The following is a 22684-nucleotide window of genomic DNA, read 5'->3' as shown; positions in this document are numbered from 1 at the left end:
GGTGAGAGGAGCTTTCCCCTGGCCAGGAGGGATTTCAAAGGGGTTTACCCTTCCCTTTATATTTATGACACGCCCCCCAAATCTCAGCTAGGGTGAAACACTGGCTGGGATTTCTTCCTGGAGCTCTAGGAAAAACAGAGTTAATAAGACACATGCATCTCTAAATATACTACCAAGTACATAAAGACTAACAATATTTTCCACATCTCAAGGACGATTTTAACCAGTTGATTCTGGGAAACTTTCACGGGAGAGTGCATCAGCCACTTTGTTAGAAGCTCCTGAGATGTGTTGGATGTCGAAATCAAAATCTTGGAGAGCTAAACTCCACCGAAGAAGTTTTTTGTTAGTTTCCTTGACGGTGTGAAGCCACTTTAGTGCAGCATGGTCGGTTTGCAGGTGGAAACGCCGTCCCCAAACATATGGGCGTAGCTTTTCCAGAGCGTAGACAATGGCATAACATTCTTTTTCAGTGACTGACCGGTTGCTTTCCCTCTCAGACAGTTTTTTGCTGAGAAACACTACAGGGTGGAATTCTTGATCAGGTCCTTTCTGCATTAAAACTGCTCCCACACCACGCTCGGATGCATCTGTGGTTACTAGGAACGGTTTGTCAAAGTCTGGGGCCCTTAGGACAGGGTCAGACATGAGTGTCGCTTTAAGCTTGTTAAAGGCCTTCTGACACTTTCCGGTCCACTGAACAGCATTTGGCTGTTTCTTTTTGGTTAGGTCTGTCAGTGGGGCAGCGATTTGGCTGTAGTGCAGTACAAATCGTCTGTAATAACCGGCCAAGCCTAAGAAGGATTGAACCTGTTTCTTTGACTTTGGGACAGGCCACTTTTGGATAGCATCCACTTTGGCCTGTAGGGGGCTGATAGTTCCTTGACCCACCTGGTGTCCAAGGTAAGTCACTCTGTTTAGGCCTATTTGACACTTCTTAGCCTTAACAGTTAGTCCTGCCTCCCTTATGCGCTCAAGGACTTTTTGTAGATGTTCCAGGTGGTCTGCCCAGGAATCCGAAAATATGGCCACGTCGTCAAGGTAGGCGACTGCATATTCTCCTAATCCCGCTAGGAGACCATCTACAAGTCTTTGGAAAGTGGCGGGTGCATTTCGCAGCCCGAAAGGGAGTACATTAAATTCATACAGCCCGAGATGTGTGATGAAGGCTGACCTTTCCTTGGCAGATTCATCTAGCGGTACTTGCCAGTACCCCTTGGTTAAGTCCAAGGTAGAGATGAACTGGGTCCGTCCCAGTTTCTCTAATAGTTCATCTGTGCGTGGCATTGGATAGTTGTCTGGGCGAGTTACAGCATTTAGCTTACGGTAGTCCACACAAAAACGTATTTCCCCATCTGGTTTGGGGACTAGAACCACTGGAGATGCCCATGCACTTTCAGAGGGGCGGATTACACCCATCTGTAACATATCCTGGATCTCCCGTTCTATAGCAGTTTTAGCTTGAGGAGACACCCGGTAAGGGTGGACCCTAATTGGGTGAGTATTACCTGTGTCAATGGAGTGGTATGCCCGTTCAGTCAGTCCTGGGGTGGCTGAGAACGTTGGCGCGTAGCTAGTGCACAGCTCCTGGATCTGCTGTCGCTGCGTACGCCCAAGGGTCATGGAGAGGTTCACCTCTTCCACACCACCAGCACATTTCCCTTCGTAGTAGACACCTTCAGGCCACTCAGCGTCGTCTCCTCCCTGGGCTGTAAACTGACAAACCTTTAATTCTCTGGAATAAAAGGGCTTTAGAGAATTAATATGGTACACCTTAGGCTTTCGGTTGGAGGTGGGGAATGCTATGAGATAATTAACAGCTCCCAGGCGCTCCTGGACCATGAATGGCCCTTCCCACGATGCTTCCATTTTATGGGCCTGGAGCGCCCTTAAGACCATGACCTGGTCTCCTACTTTGAAGGAACGCTCTCTGGCATGTTTATCATACCAGGCTTTTTGCTCTTTTTGAGCATCCTGTAAGTTTTCTCTAGCAAGGGCTAAAGAGGTTCGGAGGGTGTTTTGTAGGTTGGTTACAAAGTCCAGAATGTTAGTTCCTGGAGAAGGTGTAAATCCCTCCCATTGCTGCTTCACCAACTGCAATGGCCCCTTAACCTCACGGCCATATACAAGTTCAAATGGGGAAAACCCTAAACTGGGATGTGGTACAGCTCTGTAGGCAAAGAGCAACTGCTGCAACACTAGGTCCCAATCATTGGAGTGCTCATTTACAAATTTACGTATCATGGCCCCCAAAGTTCCATTAAACTTCTCCACCATGCCATTTGTTTGATGGTGGTAAGGAGTGGCAACCAAGTGATTTACCCCATGAGCTTCCCAAAGGTTTTTCATAGTTCCTGCCAGGAAATTAGTCCCTGCATCTGTGAGGATGTCGGAGGGCCAACCTACCCGGGCAAAAATGTCTGCTAGTGCCTGGCACACACTTTTAGCCCTGGTGTTGCTTAGAGCTACTGCTTCCGGCCATCGGGTGGCAAAATCCATGAAAGTCAGTATGTACTGCTTTCCTCTGGGTGTCTTTTTCGGAAAAGGACCCAGAATATCCACAGCTACTAGTTGAAATGGAACTTCAATGATGGGGAGTGGTTGTAGAGGGGCTTTGACCTGGTCTTGGGGTTTTCCCACTCTTTGGCACACCTCACAAGACTGGACATAGGTAGAAACATCCTTGCCCATTCCCTCCCAGTGGAATGACCCCCCCAAACGGTCTTTGGTCCTGTTCACCCCAGCATGGCCACTAGGGTGATCGTGGGCTAAGCTCAAGAGCTTGGCCCGGTATTTAGTTGGAACTACCAACTGTCTCTGAGGATGCCAGTCTTCCTGGTGTCCACCAGAAAGAGTTTCCTTGTATAAAAGTCCTCTTTCTACAACAAACCTGGATCGATTAGAAGAGCTGAGAGGCGGTGGGTTGCTCCGTGTCGCCGTCCAAGCTCTCTGGAGGCTTTCATCTGCTTCCTGTTCGGTCTGGAACTGTTCCCTTGATGCTGGGGACATCAGTTCCTCATTGGATTGTGGACCTAGGCTTGGTCCCTCTGGAAGCGATATAGGGGATGGAGCTGTTTCTGTTGACTGTGAACCGCTCTCCGCTGGTGCACTATGTTGGGATTCAGGCTTCGGCTGAGCCTCTTGTGTTGGGTTATCGGCTGCTGCCAGTTCAGGGTCGGTGGGGTCCTCTGGTGTTGAGGTTGCAAGTACTGGATTCAGTGCTGACACTGGGTCTGGTGTTGGTTGTTCGGCGGGTTCCGGTTCTGGGACTGGTTCCGTCTGGGTCTCTGGGACTGGATCCACTACTGCTGTTGCAGACATTGGCCTGGGGTCCGGGTCCATCACCTCTGACCGGGTCCTGATAGAAGTTTCCGGAACAGAGCTAGGCCTCACGGCTTGTTTAGCCTGGCTGCGGGTGACCGTTCCCACCCTCTTGGCCTGCTTCACATGATTGGCCAAGTCTTCCCCCAACAGCATGGGAATGGGATAATCATCATAGACTGCAAAAGTCCATGTTCCTGACCAGCCCTTGTACTGGACAGGCAACTTGGCTGTAGGCAAATTGAAAGAGTTGGACTTGAAGGGTTGAATCGTCACTTGGATCTCTGGGTTGATTAAATTGGGGTCCACTAAGGAAGCATGGATAGCTGACACTTGTGCTCCGGTGTCCCTCCACGCGGTGACCTTCTTCCCGCCCACACTCACAGTTTCCCTCCGCTCCAAGGGTATCTGGGAGGTATCTGGGCCTGTGGACCTCTGGTGTGATTCCGGTGCAATGAACTGTAATCTGTTGGGGTTCTTGGGGCAGTTGGCCTTTACATGCCCCAGCTCGTTACATTTAAAACATCGTCCAGCTGACGGGTCACTGGGGCGAGGAGGGTTGCTGGAGAACGGGGTGGCAGGACGATAAGGGGTCTGGAGGGTTCTTTGGGAGGTAGGTGGGGCCTTGGGCGGCCCCCGGTAATAGGGTGTGGTCTGGGGTGGTCCCTTCTGGTCTCCGCTCCAACTGCGACCAGTTTTCTTCTTCTCTGCCACCTCCACCCATCTGGCTCCAATCTCTCCTGCCTCGATTACAGTTTTGGGTTTCCCATCTAGGATGTATCTTTCTATTTCCTCAGGAACACCCTCTAAGAATTGTTCCATTTGCATTAGGAAGGGCAAATTTACTGGAGATTCAACACTTGCTCCTGATATCCAGGCATCCCAATGTTTCACAATGTGGTAGGCATGTCGGGTAAATGACATGTCTGGTTTCCACCTTAGGGCTCTGAACCTCCGACGAGACTGCTCGGGTGTTATCCCCATTCTGACTCTCGCCTTGGATTTAAACAGTTCATACTTGTTCATGTGTTCTTTAGGCATTTCAGCTGCCACCTCAGCTAAGGGTCCACTGAGCTGCGGCCTCAGCTCTACCATGTATTGGTCAGTAGAGATGTTGTACCCAAGGCAGGCCCTTTCGAAGTTTTCTAAGAAGGCCTCAGTATCATCACCTGCCTTGTAGGTGGGGAACTTTCTGGGATGGGAAGTGGTACCTGGAGAAGGATTGCTAGGGTTTGTTGGTATATTCTGCTGGGCCTTTATCCTCTCCACCTCCTCCACATGCTTCCTCTCTTTTTCCTTCTCCTCCTCCACATGCTTCCTCTCTTTTTCCTTCTCCTCCTCCACATGCTTCCTTGCCTCCATTTCCCTCTTGTGGGCAGCCTCCTGTACCTCCTTCTCCAGCCGCATGAGTTCTATCTGTCTTTCATGTTCCCTTTGTCTTTCCTCAGCCTGAAATTTGGCTAATTCCAGCTGTAGTCGAGCTGAGGATTTGGTCATTCTAACCTCTCTGTTTTTAACTAACTTTACACCCGAGGTTTAGAAATAAACAAACAAAACTTGGCTGTAAAATTTTGCTGTGCTGGAATAGAATACCTATTCTCTGATAGTGATTGTCAGCCTACAGAAAAAGACAATTCCCTTGTCTCTGCTCTGGGCCCAACTTAAAGCAAAAAACCTCCAACTACTTGGAAACCTGCTTACCCAGCCCAAAGAAAAAGCAAATGGGTAGAACACACACCCCCTATTTACTTTTAGGAAGAAAAGAAAAAAAAAACCTCTGGGTTGGAAGACTGTGAATTTCCCTGCAGGAGTTAAGTACCTTGCCTCCAGGCAAAGAAAACCTGCAATTCACAAGATAATCCCCTTTTGTCTCTGCTTGGCCACAAAGCAGAGAAAAAACAATCTGCTTTCAGTTTCAACTGCTTTCTGGACTTCCTTTCCAAAGGAAAAAATAATTTCTTTTTAAAATCTGTATTTCTAGTTCAAAAAATCTCAACTGGATCTCAAAATGATTTCAGGTTAATCCCACCACTATGCCACCATGTCAAGGTTCCTCCCCCACTCTGAACTCTAGGGTACAGATGTGGGGACCTGCATGAAAAACCTCCTAAGCTTATCTTTACCAGCTTAGGTCAAAACTTCCCCAAGGTACAAAGTATTCCACCCGTGGTCCTTGGAATGGCCGCTACCACCACAAAACTAATACTGGTTACTGGGGAAGAGCTGTTTGGACACGTCTTTCCCCCCAAAATACTTCCCAAAACCCTGCACCCCACTTCCTGGACAAGGTTTGGTAAAAAGCCTCACCAATTTGCCTAGGTGACTACAGACCCAGACCCTTGGATCTTAAGAACAATGAACAATCCTCCCAACACTTGCACACCCCCTTTCCTGGGAAATGTTGGATAAAAAGCCTCACCAATTTGCATAGGTGACCACAGACCCAAACCCTTGGATCTGAGAACAATGAAAAAACATTCAGTTTTTTACAAGAAGACTTTTAATAGAAAATAGAAGTAAATAGAAATGAAGAAATCCCCCCTGTAAAATCAGGATGGTAGATATCTTACAGGGTAATTAGATTCAAAAACATAGAGAACCCCTCTAGGCAAAACCTTAAGTTACAAAAAAGATACACAGACAGAAATAGTTATTCTATTCAGCACAATTCTTTTCTCAGCCATTTAAAGAAATCATAATCTAACACATATCTAGCTAGATTACTTACTAAAAGTTCTAAGACTCCATTCCTGGTCTATCCCTGGCCAAGCACAGCATACAGACAGACCCAGACCCTTTGTTTCTCTCCCTCCTCCCAGCTTTTTAAAGTATCTTGTCTCCTCATTGGTCATTTTGGTCAGGTGCCAGCGAGGTTACCTTTAGCTTCTTAACCCTTTACAGGTGAGAGGAGCTTTCCCCTGGCCAGGAGGGATTTCAAAGGGGTTTACCCTTCCCTTTATATTTATGACAGTGGTGAATTCTCTGTAACTTGAAATCTTTAAATCATGATTTGAGGACTCCAGTCACTCAGGCAGAGGTTAGGGGTCAGTTCCAGGAGCAGGTGGGTGAGGTTCTGTGGCCTGCAATGTGCAGGAGGTCAGACTAGATGACCACAATGGTCTCTTCTAACCTTAAAGTCTATCAGACACTCTGCAGGGCCTTTACCTGTTCTATTACATGGTTCCAGCCCCTGGTGTCTGGCTAACGCCCTGTGTCTCCTCCCAGTGCACCCCAAGGTCTCAGTTTCCCGCAGAGATGCCCCCGATGGCTCCATCACCCTCTCCTGCCACACCAGGGGTTCTTACCCACATCCCATCCACATCTCCTGGATGCAGGATGGAAAAGACATCCTGGTGGAGAAAGAGTCCAGCGGGATCCTGCCCAACGCTGACGGCACCTACTACATGCAGTCGTCTCTTGAGATCTCCCTGCAGGAGGAGGACAGGCACCGCTATGCCTGCCGGGTAGAGCACAGCAGCCTGGCAGAGCCTGCGCTTGTCTGGAGTAAGGGTGGGGCGAATGGCGGGGGGTGGGGGCACAGCCCTCTTGGAGTTTCAGAGATAGGGTGAGCCCCTGTAGCAGAAGGGTCAATATCCCTGCCCATCATGAGTGTGAACTCTTCTAGTCTGGGGATTTGTGTGATCCACAGAAATGGCCGATCCCTCAGAGAATCTGATTTTCTGGCCATGGTGGCATCCAGTGACGGTGAGTTCCACCGGCTGATGTTATTACAAGTGAAAGGCTCAGCAACTGTGTGGCGTGTATGGCTGGCAGTGCCTGGCAGAGTGCCCGGTCTTGTGCCCCATCCCTGTCCGCCTCCTGCCTCAGACTTTCCTCTCCTCTGGAGGCCAGGTCTCTGTATAGGCCCTTGGGGAGAGGTTCAAGGCAAAGGCCTGTGGCTGACCCAGGAGGATGGTCCAGTGGGTACTCCCCTCGCTGACCTGAGTCCTTCTCCGTCCCACAGCCCCTGGGAAGAAGGGCTCCCTGCCCCTCTGGGTCCTGGCCTCCATTGCCCTGGCTGCGCTGATTCTGGCTGGAGCTGTAGGAGCAAGTGTTACCCTGTGGAGGGGAAAATCAGCAGGTTACAGTTGGTCCCTGTGGAGCTGGGATGTATGCGAGGGCGGCTCGGGAATGGGGCAGCCCAGCCAGCCAAGGGTGAATGGGTCCTCCCACCCCCAAAGAGAGGTGGGGCAGCGTTGATCACAGTAGCCTGGTCCTGCTGGGGGCAGAGTGGGCTCTGTGGTTGACTGGGCATCTTATTGTGTGGGGGGTCACTGGGGTAGGGCTGGCCTCAGCGTGGTGCAATCGGGGTCACGGAGAGCCTTGTTTCTGGGGAAGGGGGAGTCGGGGTCACCATGGGGGAGGGGTTACCCTGCTCCCCTGCACTGATCCTCATTCTCTGCTTGTGTTTCAGGCCCATGGAGACCCAGCTACGCTCTGGCAGCCAGTGAGTAAATCTGGGGTACAGGGCCCAGATGCCCCAGTGCATCATAGTGGGAGGGGAGTAGTGACTGAAGATGAGCGCCGATTGCTGTTTACTCTAGGCCTGACAATTCCTGGGCCTGTGGAAATCTGCGGGGCCGCCCCAGCCATCATCCTTCCCCGGCTCCCCGGGAATCTCTGACACACGCGCTGCCTTCGCTCAAAACCCAGGGAACCCCAAAGAGCGGAAACAGCATCCAAAGGTCACCCCCCAGGGCAAAGCTCGGCCAGCGTCCCAGCATGCACTGTGTGCCCCTTAGCATGACTCTGGGGACAGGAGTGCAGGCCTGTACCCGGAGCACCGGGAGATGGTGCGTAGGGTTGTTATGCTCTCTCCTGGAGGCCTGCCCATTGTCAGGACTGGGGGTTTCTGTACAGAGCTTAGTTTTGGGTCCATGAGGGGGCATGGCGGGGGGAAATCCACAGCTGAATTCCCATCCGCCTTCCCTAGCTGGGGTTCCCAACAGGTAAAGCCACCTCTAAATAATTGTCTTCTCTCTCTGTACCGCAGCAAAAATCGGAGAAGTTTCTGCTTCCAGCTCTTCATCGGGAACAGACACCCAGAGCATGGGAGCCCGGAGCTAGGTTCAGAGTGGCCCTGGCCATCCAGTGAGGAATTATGGGATGCCACCTCCATCTGTGAGGCAAATGGACCCGCTTGAAAAAACTGAATGCAGAAATTGTGGTTTGTAGGAAGAAGACTCTTTGCTCTCATCGAGGTCCAGTCTGAGATGCCACCAGCTTTTCTGACACACAAAAATCTGCTCCAAACTGAGCCACTGAGTCTCCAGATATCAGATGGTGGTTGGCTAGCGTCTCTGTGTGGAGCAGGACTTGCGGAAAGATGAGGATCTATCCCTCTCTGGCTGTGGCTGAGGGGATGTGGAACGGGTTTTTCCCTATTTCTTCTCCAGTTCCACCTTTTTGCTGGCTTTTCATTTTTAAGAAATGATTTCTGGGGGCTGACACACGACCGCCAATGTCTCAGATACCTACAGACCTGCGGACTGTGTGGATTTTTGGGTAACAAAGTGTGATGATATGGGTTCCCCTATCACAGTAGTGCTACCTCTCCCTTTCCTCATGCTCTGGTCCAGGGGCAGCACATTATGACAGACGGGGGCATTCCTGTTACCATTTGCTATGAGTGTGACATTTCTAATTTAAATTTGGACACAAATAAAGTACCTTTGTGATTGGGAAATGTGTTCTACAGCATTAAACCTTGGAGCGAGTGTAGTAACTCCTCTCTTAACGTTGTAGTTATGTTCCTGAAAAATGCAACTGTAAGCAAAATGATGTTAAGCGAATCCAGTTTCCCCATAAGAATGAATGTAAATGGGGAGGGGGGGGGAGGTGAGGTTCCAGGGAAATTATTTTCACCAGACAAAAGACTGTACACACACACACACACACACTAAGTTTTAAACAAACAATTTAATGCTGTTCACAGCTATGATGGTTGTGAAGCTTGGTTGAGGTGGTGAAGTTAGAGGGTGGACGAGGAAGGGATATTTCCCAGGGAATGCCTTACTGCTAAATGATGAACTAACACTCGGCTGAGCCCTCAAGGGTTAACACATTGCTGTTAATGTAGCCTCACACGCTACAAGGCAGCACCAATGGAGGGAAGGGAGACAGCATGGCAGACAGAGACACACGCCGTGTGTGAGAGAGAGGTGCACTTTGCCCCTTTAAGTACTCTGACCCCACTCTAAGTACATTGCCTTTTTAAGAAGATCGGCAGGTTGAGATGGGAGCTGCATCCAGGAAGCTCCCTCCATCCTGAGCCCTGTCGTGTCTCCCCCACCACCACACACACATTCTATGGAGATGGGGTAAGTGGGGTGCAGGGGGACACCCTGACATTAGTTCCCCTCCCCTCCCTCAGCACAGCAAGCAGGAGGCTCTGGGGAGCAGCTCCAAGGCAGAGGGCAGGAGCAGCATATGGCAGTGGGAGGAGGGACAGCTGAACTTCTAGCAATTGATAGCCTGCTGGGCGGCTGCCACACTAGGAACTTAGGGGAACAGGGAGCTGATAGGGGGGCTGCCAGTCCACCCTGGTTCCAAGCCCCCACCAGCTAGCTGCAACGGGCTGCTCTCCCTGCAAGCAGTGGACAAAGCAGGCAGCTGCCAAAGGACGTTATAAGGGAGCATTGCACAACTTTAAATGAGCATGTTCTCTAATTGATCAGCAAGGTAACAACATAACATTAACAATCTGCTTTACAAGGCTGCTTGCTGGGTCTGGCAGGAAATGAAACTTACCCTGTTACACTGTCTGCAAAGAGCCATGGCTGCAGCCGTGAATCCTTTGAAGAGCCTCTGAGATGAAGCTACTTGCTCCATCTGTCTGAGCCCTGGTCTACACTAGGAGTTTAGGTCAAATTTAGCTGCGTTATAGCGATGTAAACCTGCACCCGTCCACACGATGAAGCCCTTTTTTTCGACTTAAAGGGCTCTTAAAATCGATTTCCTTACTCCACCCCCAACATGGGGATTAGCGCTTAAATCGGCCTTGCCGGGTCGAATTTGGGGTACTGTGGACGCAATTAGACAGTATTGGCATCCGGGAGCTATCCCAGAGTGCTCTATTGTGACCGCTCTGGATAGCACTCTCAACTCATATGCACTGGCCAGGTAGACAGGAAAAGGCCTGCGAACTTTTGAATCTCATTTCCTGTTTGCATGGTCACCTGCAGCTTGCCACGCTGGCCAGAGCTCATCAGCAGAGGGAATTAAAATCAACAAAGGGGGTGGCTTTGCGAGAAACTGAATGGCCCCCTCAAGGATAGAACTCAAAACCTCAAAGATAGAACTCAAAACTGGGTTTGGCAGGCCATTGATTTCACAGAGGGAAGGAGGGAGGGAGGAGAAAATGAATACAAAACAAATCTGGTCTATTTCTTGTTTTGAGCCACTTCATCTATCTTTATACATCTTGCTGGCAGCAGACTGTGCAGTACGACCACTAGCCATCGTCATCTCCTGGGTGCTCGGCAGAAGATGCTGAAGTATGACTACTGGCCATCATCTTCTGTTGGCTGGAGGTTAAAAGACAGTGCACTGCCTGTAGGACTGAATCGCCACGAGATGAAACTTAAAAGGGAAATGACCTGGCTGAGTCACTCCCATGTTTGCTCAGGCTCCCGATTAAAAGAGCACCCAGGACTATGTCGACGACGGCTACCAGTCATACTGCACTGTCTGCTGCCAAAAGGCAATAATCTGCTGCTGTGTAGCAATGCCGTACCGCGTCTGCCAGCACGCAGGAGACATACAGTGACGGTTTGCTGAGCGGGCTCCATGCTTGCCGTGGTATGGCATCTGCACAGGTAACTCAAGAAAAAAGGTGCGAAACGATTGTCTGCCCTTGCTGTCACGGAGGGAGGGAGGGAGGGAAGGGGGGCCTGATGATATGTACCGAGAACCACCTGCGACAATGTTTTGGCCCCATCAGGTGCTGGGATTTCTACCCAGAATTGAGATGGGCGGCGGAGACTGCGGGAACGGCGGGACAGCCCCCCACGGTGCAACGCTCCGCAAGTCGACGGTGCCTCGGTGCTGTGGACACACTCCGCCGACTACAGGCACTTAGAGCACTTGCCTGGGGACACACACAATCAACCGTATAAAACCGCTTTCTACAAAACCGACTTCTACAAATTCGACCTAATTTCGTAGTGTAGACATACCTTGAGGTTTTGTTAAGGATCCAGTGTCTTTAGATTGTGGGCACAATTTCTGCCAAGCCTGCATCACCGAGTTCTGGGAGGGACCAAATACAGACATCTCCTGCCCTCAGTGCAGAGAGACCTTTCCCTAGAGGACCCTAAGGCCGGACAGACAACTGGGGAACTTTGTAGAAATAGCCAAGCAGCTGAATGTCCCAGCAGCAGCACGAGGAGGAGATTTGTGCAATGTGCACCAGGAGCCTTTCAAACTCTTCTGTAACCAGGACCAAATGCTCATCTGTGTGATCTGCAGGGAGTCCCAGGCTCACCGCGCTCACAGGGTGGTCCCTATAGAGGAGGCTGCCCAGGAGCATAAGGTAGGCCACAGCTGGGCACGACTTTAAGTGAGGAGTTAGTGTGTATGTAAACCCCAGAATGAAGGCGGTGTTATTTCTTTATTAGTCTCATTCCATTATAGATTAGAACTCAGAGTTTAATCTGATCAGGGCTTAAATTCTTATAGAGTATTTCCCAGAGCCCCCCATGCCCTCCTCCAATATGCTATAAAAACTCCAGGGGGGTTGAAGATATTTACCAGAGCTCTTCTCCAGACAGCTCCAGCTGCATTTAAGCCTGAATCTGAAAATCGACCCCCTGCTCGCCTGTCTCCCATTCTCATCCTCAGGGTTGGCTGCGGTGGCCCATGACTCCAACTCCTCCGGTACCCATGGGGCTCAGGGGTGGCACGGCATCACCCCAGAGGATAGCGTGCAGCTCCTTGTCAAAGCGGCATGTCTGTGGAGTTCCTGTTCCCCCAAAATATCCCCCCAAGCCTTACACCCCCTTTCCTGGGGAGGCTTGAGAATAAACAAGATGAGCACAGACCAGCCTTGGGTTTTTAGGACCCTAAAAACCCCAATCAGATTTTTTTAAAAACAACAGAACTTTATTAGAAGAACAAAACAAAACAAAGAACTAGCCTTGTAAGATTAGGATGGAAGATAATCTCACAGGCAATTAGCTTCAACACATAAAGAATCCCCCTCTAGGCAAAACCTTAAAGTTACCAAAAAAAAAAACCCAAAACAGAAATGCACATTCCCTCCAGCACAGAGAATTTCACAAGCCAAAAAGAAAAGAAAATCGAACGCATCTTCTAGCTAAATTACTTACTAACTCTATAGGAGTTGGATTGCTTGCTTCCTTGATCTGTCCAGCAGAGGCATCACACAGACAAAAAAGCCTTCTCTCCCCTCAGATTTGAAAATATCTTCTCCCCTCATTGTTTTTTCTTGGTCAGGTGCTAGCCAGGTTACTTAAGCTTTTTAACCCCTTACAGGTAAGGAGGAATTCTAGGCTACCCTTAGCTGTATGGTTATGACAGTCCTTCTCCTCATCTCCATGGCAGGGAGATCCCGGCTGGGAGGGGAAGGGAGAGGGGGGAACTTTAGCCAGGCAGAGGAAGCAGCTGGAGAAGTTTCTCTCTCTCCCTTCCCCCACCTGTGGCCCATCAGCTCAGCAGCCAGGGCTGCAGCAGGGAGGAGGGGCTGATCAGGGCTTCTGCTCCTTTGTCTGTGGTTTGCTGAGGCCAGGCAGAGCCAGAGGGTCACTGACCAGCTGATGCTCGGCTGCTGCTGGATCCTTACCCGAGTGATGGGCAGCTGGGTCCTTGGGAGCCAAATGCCCCTGATGTGTGTGGGAATGAGGAAATGGAGGCGTCTCTGATGTCCACTGTGGACATTCATTTGGAGCATTTTCCACACTGAGAACATCTCAGAGGTTACTTCCCTGTGCAGATTTGCAGATGCCTGATGCTCTGGGAGCAGCACGCTGAACTTGATCAATTAGGACAAACTGCAAAGCATGGGGCAGACAATCCCCCAAACTGGTGGACATTCCAATACTTAGATTCACCAAACCAGCAACAAAACACCTTCTATACCTATCTTACTGGTTACCCAGAAGCCAAAACACAGTTCCCTGAAAGCACAGGTAGCCAATTCTTTTTTTCAAGGTCAAAATTTCCTTGTCAAGCTATAGACAAAGTCCACACTCCAGAGAAAATAATAATAAAGAAACCACAACAGTAATGATAATAGAGAAATAAAAACATTTCAGGGTTCCATTCGAAAGCATCTGGTTGTCTAGATTTGGCCCATGTCTGCCTATTGACTACCCCTGCATTAAAGACACCCAGCCTTGGGCTCCTGCCCAGACAGCCCAGTTAAATATAATGCAGATTACTGAAAATCTTGTTCATCATCTAAAAAGTTCAGCCAACCCGAAAGGATCGGATACATTACCCAAGAAGTTAAGGAATACTTCAGTTCTTACCCAAATACATGCTTACAGCCAATTCTTATTAACTAAAGTAACACTTATTAAAAGAAGAAAAGAGAGAGTCTTGATCATTATACACACAGACATGAATAGAGTCCTTAGGGCAGTTTCACTGCAGGGATGGTGCTTTAGAATTGAAGGGTCCTTTTTCGAATCATTTCATCAGGTTCTTGTCCAGATGTGAGCAAACTATGGCCTGCGGGACCATCCTGCCAGGCCCCCAAGCTCCCGGCATGGCCCCGCTTTGAGCGCCATGGTAAGGGAGCGATGGTGGGGGCAACAGACGTTCGGGGGGGGTGGTCAGGGGACAGGGAACGGTTGGATGGGGCAGAAGTTCTGGGGTGGGGCGGTCAGGGGTCGAGGAACAGGGGGGGTTGGACATGCATGGGAGTCCCGAGGGGCCTGTCAGGGGGTGGGGGTGTGGATAGGGGTCGGGGCAGTCCGGGGACAGGGAGCGGGAGAGGGGTTGGATGGGGGTGGGGTCCTGGGGGGCCTGTCAGGGGGTGGGGGTGTGGATAGGGCTCGGGGGGGAGTCAGGAAAGGGGGGTTGAATAGGGGGTGGGGTCCGGGGGAGGGCAATTTGGGGCAGGAGTCCTGGGTCGGGGTGGTCAGGGGACAAGGAGCAGGGTGAGGTGGATGGGTCAGGGGTTCTGAGGCTTGCAGTCAGGGGGCAGGAAGTGGGAAGGGGCGGATAGGGGGCAGGGGCCAGGCTATTTGGGGGCACAGCCTTCCCTACCCAGCCCTCGATACAGTTTGACACCCCAATGTGGCCCTCAGACCAAAAAGTTTGCCCACCCCCGTTCTAGTCTAATGTCAAAATCAGGGCAGTTCACTATCAAGGCAGTCCAGATGGGACTGGAGATCTCAGTCTTACGACTCAAACTCCCTCTGAATAAAGCTTGAGAAGATCTGAGAGAAAAGGATCAGGTCCCAAGAGTTTTTATACAGATTTTTGCAGCCTCTCGATGGAACGCAGTCCTGGGGTGAAAAATAGGCTTTTGAAATAACCTTGTAATTCCTAAACATCACCGGCAATTAACTACAGGGATTAACAGAAGGTGATTATCCATTAAGTAGTTCATGGACTGTTTACCACAAACTTTAAAGAGACATGCAGACAAGGACATTATTACACCTAACTTTTATCTAAATGTTAATATTTCCTTTTGATCTCCAAGTTAACAGAATACAGCCCTAGAGAGGAACTGTCTGATTACATTGTTAACCTCTAACAAGACACAGGTAAACAGAGACTACTATGGTTACCATCTTCCAATTCTTTAGGAATACAAGTTTACATTTCAAAGCTCAAGCCTATAGAACATGCAATGGCCCTAAATACCGTTTACACACTTAGAAGTATGTTTCTAAAGGTTGAACCTAGATCAATTAGCCTGCAAGTTGCTTCACCCTTTCTGGCCATGGGTCACAGAAGTTTAAATGCTGTGTGGATTCTCCCATGCTTAATGAGGTGTGATCTCAGTGTGAAACTTTTCCCACAATCCAAGCACTTATGGGGTCTCTCTCCTGTGTGGATTTTCCAATGATGAACAAGGGATGATCTCCATGTGAAACTTTTCCCACAGTCCAAGCACTTATGGGGTCTCTCTCCTGTGTGGATTCTCCAATGATTAACAAGGCCTGACCTCCATATGAAACTTTTCCCACAGTCCAAGCACTTATGGGGTCTCTCTCCTGTGTGGATTCTCCAATGATTAATGAAGCCTGACCTCCATATGAAACTTTTCCCACAGTCTAAGCACTTATGGGATCTTCCTCCTGTGTGGATTCTCTGATGTGTAACAAGGCCTGATTTCTGTGTGAAACTTTTCCCACAGTCTAAGCACTTATGGGGTCTCTCACCTGTGTGGATTCTCTGATGTCTTATAAGGTCTGACTTCCAAAGGAAACCATTTCCGCAGCAGAGGCATTTATAAGGTCTCTCTCCTGTGTGGATTCCCTGATGTGAAACGAGGGTAGATCTCTGTTTGAAACTTTTCCCACAGTCTAAGCACTTATGGGGTCTCTCTCCTGTGTGGGTTCTCTGATGTCTAATTAGTGCTGACTTTGAGTAGAAAGATTTCCAGCACTTGAGGCATTGAGAGGGTTTCTCGCCTGTGTGGCTTCTCCCATGGTTATTCAGGTCTGAGCGATTAATGAAGCTTTCGCCATGGTCCAAGCATTGAAGGGGTTTCTCTCCTGTGTGGATTGTCTGATGTGTCACAAGGTGTGATCTCAGAATGAATCCTTTCCCATAGTCGAGGCACCGATAGGGTTTCTCTTCATTGGGATTTCTCTGCTGGGCTGTGGGATCCTTGTGTCCTCCACCACCTGTAATAGATTCATCAACTTCCCCAGGAACGTCCTCATGATGATTCCCATCTTCACTCTCACTCACTCTCTTAGCACCTGCTGGGAGAGAGACAATCCAGACAGGAGTCATCGTGCTGGGGAGAAAGAGGAATAGCACAGAGGGAAAACCCAACACACTAAAGTTGTGAAGAATCAGCAATTGGATTTTGACTCCACTTCCCACCCAAACACTCACAGGGAAGGAAAGTTGGGAAGGAAGCTCCAGCAGCTCACAGGGTGGGTGGAATGGCGTGAGCGATATCTGCTGACTACGGCCCTGCCCTGGCTGAGATGAGGAAGAACAGAGGGCGCTTACTCACACCACACATTTGGGATTCTCAACTTTTTCCTTCATTCACCACATGGTTTCTGTGTCAGTCCTCACCTGTGCGGGTGCCTCTCGGGATCTCTCTTTCCTCAGAGGCCTGGAGATCCGGGACCCACAACTCTTCCCCTCATTCCAGCTGGGCGATCAGCTCAGGCTTGGGAATGGGAAACCCTGCACAGGGGGTGAAATCAGACCAGATCAGGGTGCATGGAGGATTGAGAGAGAGTCTGTCACAAAGGGCATTCCATGTCCCAATGCTGTGCTGGGGGAACGTGGAATCCAAGGGGACGGGAACATGGTCACTGAGCCCCCTTGGGAGAGGCAGACATCTGGGGAGGTGAGGGGAATTGTCACACCCTCACTAGGAGTTTGCAGGATCTGTGCATTCTGCGGGCCTTGCTGACAAACACACAGCTCTAGAGTTAAACCCCTGCCTCCTTCTAAACCTGCAGAGCCCAGAGCCCTCCCCATGGCGAGAGCTAGACCCAAGGAGGGAGATGAACAGAGATGCTGTGTGTGAATGAAAAATAATAGACAGGACACTTCATGAGTTCTGCCCCACTGAAAGCTGGAGGTGGGTGGGAATGGTTTCGCATGTCCATTAGGTTTTGACACTGTGGTCCCATTGGAGAGGGTACAGAGATGCAAGTCTCTCTCGCCGCAACTGTGGACTATGGGACAAATTCTCCTCCAATCTAACTGACCAGGGAAGAACGTAACCAGAGTCAGAAATGCAGGCCCTACACTTTCTAATAACCGAGGGAACAGGAATCGCTTACCCAGCGAGGTCACCGTCTCGTAGTTATCCTGCATGATGTCCCTGTAGAGGGCTCTCTGACCGGGGTCCAGGAGAGCCCCCTGCCCCTGGGTGAAATACACAGCCACCTCCTCGAAGGTCACCGGCATCTGGAACAACAAAAGTCCCCCACTCAGCACCTGCTGCTCCAGCCACAATCCCACTAGTCACGGGAAAGGAAGAAAAAAAAGCTCTGGGAGGGCCAGAGAAGCAGAATCCCTCTCCCACCCTGCAGCAGCCATGTGGCTTCAGGGGGTGGGAGAAGGTGAGAGCTCCTTGTCCCCCCAGCACACAGAGCAGGGCAGGGTCTTCTCATTTCCCACACGCCTGCCAGCCACAGGCAGATACGGGAAGCAGAGCTCTGAGCCAGGGACAGGAATCCCGACAGCTTCCCTTCGTATTTCACAGCAGCCTCTGGCCAGTGGAGTCAGGCTCCAGCACTGGGAGTCTGGAAAATGTTCCAAGCCCTGTTTCCTGTTTCATAAATGAGGAAAGTTCCCCTGCTGCCAATGGGCCTATTCAGAAAAGCAGCAGGTGTGAGGATGCAGATATGCAGGCCTGGCTGTAAAGGCCGATACTCTAAGAATTTAGGTGTATTCTTATTACTTGGCTAGTTCTAGTGGTATAAAAGAAAGAATCAAAATCACTGTCTGCGGGTGGAAGGGCCTTCTCTTACTGTGACAGTCTGAGGCCCTGTGCTTAGGCTAAGGCCTTTGGCTAAGCAGCAGAGGCAGCCTTAAGCCGGGAAGCGACCGGTCACCTCCTCACATTTCAACCTAGTCACATTGAAATAAGGTGCTATTGGGCTGTTAGGAATACAATCCTGTCCTGATAGTGCCCATCGCCTCCAGAGAAAGGGAAGTGCCTACAAAATGTAAAAGGAAACTTAGTTTGATAGCATCCTGTCTGGCAAGAACCCACTTATCAATAGCTGGGATGTGAAATCCTCACTTCTCTATTGTTTTGTCATTATAGTTCCCACTTTGCTATTGTTTATTTGCATGGTCTCTGTCTGGTTCTGAGATTGTTTCGTCTGCTGTATAATTAATTTTGCTGGGTGTAAACTAATTAAGGTGGCACGATATAATTGGTTACATACTCATGTTACAATATGTTAGGATTGGTTAGTTAAATTTCAGGAAAATGATTGGTTAAGGTATAGCTAAGCAGAACTCAAGTTTTACTATCTAGTCTGCAGTCAATCAGGAAGTGAGTGGGGGGGGGTGGGGAAACTGCAATCATGTTTGGCTAAGGGCAGGAATGGGAACAGGGACACAGGCAAGGCTCTGTGGTGTCAGAGCTGGGAAGGGGGACACTAAAGAAGGAAACTGGAAGCATGCTTGCTGGAAGTTCACCCCAATAAACATTGAATTGTTTGCACCTTTGGACTTCGGGTATTGTTGGTCTCTGTTCATGCGAGAAGGACCAGGGAAGTAAGTGGGTGAAGGAATAAGCCCCCTAACAGCAGGTTTATCACACCCTGTTTCCTCCCTGCCTCTCCCTTCCTTTCCTCCCCCCAGCAGCTCCCTTAAAATCCCCTACCTGAGCTGGCTCCATCATGGCCATTTTCCTTCCCTTTCTCCTGGAAGATGGGTTGATCTGGAGCGAAATCTGGACGTGATTCCTCAGCCTGTCAGGGTGAGAGGGACGATGGGGGAGGTTTCAAAAGGGGCTTGAGTCCATTTCGCACCCCGATTCCCCCCCCCGCAGACTCTTTCTCTTGAGTCAGACGCTCTGGACTTTGCCATGCTGGGAAGAAACCCAGTTAGGTTATTACCACCCAGGCCAGCCCCCTCCCAGCAGAACTGAACCCACCAGGACACTTTGAAACTCTCCCTGTAACAGTGTCTCTGAGCCAAATGCTGGAAAAAGAGCAGAACCAGAAAAGCCACTTTTGGGGATTCCCTCTGACACTGTCCCCAAAGGCAGCGCCTGTCCCTCCACTCTACAAGCAACGCAGTGATTCCAGGCAGTCAGCAACTGGCTTTTCCTCTCTCAGCTCCTTTCCTTGTGCTCAGGAGAGTCAGTCTGCCCGGGATAATGCAGGGAATGGATCTGGGCAGATCTGGGAACTTCTCTTCCTGCTGCTCCTTCCAGTCTCTCCATTCTCCCTTTTTATCATCTTCCCTCTCCCTGGAGAACTGGTGACTGCTCCATTGACGTGGGCCTTTGCTCTCCTTAGGGAGATCAGCCACTGACACTGCTAACAGGGGTTTGAACCCTAGCAGTATCCATGAGGACAGCAGCTCTGGGACTCACAGACACACGGGGAGCCCCTCCCTCCTGTACTTCAAACTCGCCAGCAGGTCCCTGAAAGGGGCCCTTTGTGCAGTGTCACTTTCCTGCCATGTGGAGGAGCAGAAACTGCTCCCTGTAGGAATTTGCTACTTAGGGTGCACTGAGCATGCTGACGTGAACTGAGCACACTCAGTAACATCTGCTGAAGTCACTGCCCTTCACCCTGCCCTTATTACCCATAAGATTCTGCAGACTGTTTTTACAGGGGTTAAAAAGGAGGAAAGGGGGCAAATCGGAGGAGGGAGGTGTTGGCCAGATTCTGAGCAGGGGGCAAAAATTCATTGGTCAGGAGGGTCAAGCAGCTGGAAGCAGGGTTAGGATAGGGACTGAAGGGCAAAATCAGGGATGGGGGGGAAGGAGCTGGGGTTAAGCCCAGGGGTAAGGCGCTGCCAGAAGGTGACAGAGGGTAAAACCCTGGCAGAGGCAGGGGCAGACAGGGTAAGAGTTACCCCGGTGGACTGAGACACCAGTGTTTCCAAAAATAGGGTGTGTGGGGGGGAGAGGGTCTTTTTTATTTCTCCTCTCACAGACAGCTCCTGTCAGCATGGGTTTCCCAGGGCTGGGTTCTTAAGGGCACAGGTATCCCAATGACTAGCCACTGGAGCTCCTCTCTGTCTGATGTAACCTACTAAGGTGCTGCAGGAGACTTAATTCAGTGAAACAGGGACTTCCCTTCCCCCCCTCCCCCCCGCCCATTCTTTCCCCGCCCCGCAGTGATCAACCAGTTACCCGCAGTGTTGCCAATTTAGTCATTGGTTGGAAATTGGAATAGAAATTGAAACATTAATGCACACTTTAAAATACACATACAGTGTATGATCAAATACTTGTACCTGAAAGTATAATAGGTTTGAAAAGTCTGAACAAAGACTGGCTTCCTCACACAGCCATTGTTTTTTCTGACAACGTCGGCACATTGGTTTCGGCAATGTTGGCCAACCTTATCATTTAAAATGATGATTTGTAAGCAAGGTGTGAATGAGCTCTCGCCTGACAGCGAGTGATGAGCCAGGGGTAGGGGAAAGGCTTCAGGACCAGACTGTATTTACATGAACTCACCTACTCTGCCGAGGTATCCAGCAGACAGAGCTGCGGTGCCCAAGTGATCAATTTTGGCTGGTGTTGGGAGTTTCTGTACTAAACATTTTTATTATAATTAATTTTTGCACAAGAACGTAAGAACGGCCAGACTGGGTCAGACCAAGGGTCCATCTAGCCCAGTACTCAGTCTTCTGTCAGTGGCCAACTCCAGAGGCTTCAAAGGGAATGAACAGAACAGGCAATTATTGAGTGACCATCCCCTGCCGTCCACTCCCAGTTTCTGGAAAACTAGAGGCTCTCAGAGCATGGGGTTGCATCCCTGCCCATCCTGGCTAATAGCCATTGATGGACACATCCTCCATGAACTGATCTCGGTCTCTTTTGAATCCTGTTCTAGTTTTGGCCTTCACAACCTCTCTCCCCGCCCCCCTACCCCGGCAAACAGTTCCAGAGGTTGACTGTGCGTTGTGTGAAGAAGTCCTTCCTTTTGTTTGTTTTAAACCTGCTGCCTATTAATGTCACTGGTGACCCCTTGTTCTGGGTTACATGAGGGAGCTTATTCACTTTCTCCACACCAGTCAAGATTTTATAGACCTCTATCATATTCCCTCTTAGTCCTCTCTTTTTCAGGCTGAAAAGTCCAGTCTTTTTAATCTCTCCTCCTATGGAAGCTGTTCCATACTCCTCATCATTTTAGTTACCTTCTCTGTACCTTTGCACACAGTATTCAAGATGTGAGTGTTCCATGGATTTATAAAGTAAAAGTGGAGGAGCTTGGTTTGCCAGACTGACCAGCAAAGCCAATGCTGACAAACTATGTGAAAAGGCTGCAAAACACCAGTCCTCTAGACTGCATCGACATGCAGAAAGCCTCATAAGCCAGTCATTGCCAAAGCTAATTTGAGAAGAATTTAGAGAGGTGTTAAGAATGCTGGAGACACACCACAGTTTATGGGAACAAACATGGCTGTCACATCACACTTTCTCTTTAAGCAAGAGTTACCACATTGTACAAACTGGGGGCCAATGTTAAGTGCACTGTCCAGCTGACAAGTACAGTACATTGACTTGATTCTTACATCTCTACAACAACTTTTGGATTCTATCAACCTCTACGTTGCTTTTACAGATGCCTGTCTTATAAAACACCGACAGTTGAGTGGAGTGAGGCACTCCCAGCAACGGGGCTGCCATGTGATCAGGACAGAATAGAGAATATGAACACAGAGTGGAATATCACATGATGAACAAATGAAGATTTGATTTCAACTTCTTCATCATCATCATCATCACTAATGGTTCGACCCAATTTTTGTGCTGTGTTTCCTGGGATGAAAGAAGTAGGAATTCACCTCTTCCTACTCTCAGTCACAAGAGCTACAGCTGAGTGTTCTTGTTCCTCATTGAATAGAATTGTGTGTTCTGAAAGAAGTTGTCTTCTATCTGATCATGAGCATACCTTGAAGGAAGGAAGTATCTGACACATGAGAAGCCTCCCAAAATGAATGCCCTGCATTTGAGAAGTTCATTAACAGAGTTTGCACAGTAGGCTTGTGTGACGAAGTGGGACTGTTCTTAATGTTTCCTCTGAATAGTGTGGGGGTGCCTCAGTTTCCCCTAGGCAGTTCTTAAGTATCTAGGGGGTGGAGTAAGGGTGTATGATCATTGCAGAGCCCTAGAGGGCATGTGTGTGCAGGAGTCTGGACACAGAGAATGGCCAACACCCTGTTTCCTGGCAACTGATGGCCTGGGCTCCCCCCCCCCCCCCCAAGGTGAGAGCTGAAGGGTTGGAGAACAAAGGAATCAGATGACCACCTGGCCCAGGAAAGGAACAAAGCCCAGAGGAGGAGGGGCTGGAGGGAGTTTCAGTTTGGGGCTGGCTGGGACATGGAGTGAAGTACAGACGTGGTTGTCTGGCTCACTGCCCCCCAAAATGGACCCAGCTGAGGGGTCCCGTTCTCTGCACCTGCAAGCTCTGTTTTAGACCATGTTCCTGTCGTCTAATAAACCTTCTGTTTTACTGGCTGGCTGAGAGTCACGTCTGACTGCAAA

At 49.8% G+C, this 22684-nt stretch overlaps 1 protein-coding gene across 1 annotated transcript in view; it reads right to left on the bottom strand.

The window, feature by feature from the left end:
• Positions 1–18904, bottom strand: part of LOC144258649 (uncharacterized) — a 164018-nt gene extending 145114 nt beyond the window's left edge. The window contains 4 exon segments of the mRNA XM_077806853.1: positions 15281–16229; positions 16555–16668; positions 17277–17403; positions 18836–18904. Of these exon segments, the coding sequence (XP_077662979.1) occupies positions 15281–16229; positions 16555–16668; positions 17277–17403; positions 18836–18859 (1214 nt within the window). The 5' untranslated portion in view covers positions 18860–18904.
• Positions 18905–22684: the final 3780 nt, after the last annotated feature.

This window comes from Eretmochelys imbricata, unplaced genomic scaffold, assembly GCF_965152235.1.
Source record: "Eretmochelys imbricata isolate rEreImb1 unplaced genomic scaffold, rEreImb1.hap1 Scaffold_29, whole genome shotgun sequence".
In the NCBI taxonomy this organism is placed as follows: Eukaryota; Metazoa; Chordata; order Testudines; family Cheloniidae; genus Eretmochelys; species Eretmochelys imbricata.
This window is presented reverse-complemented; position numbering and strand designations above follow the sequence as displayed.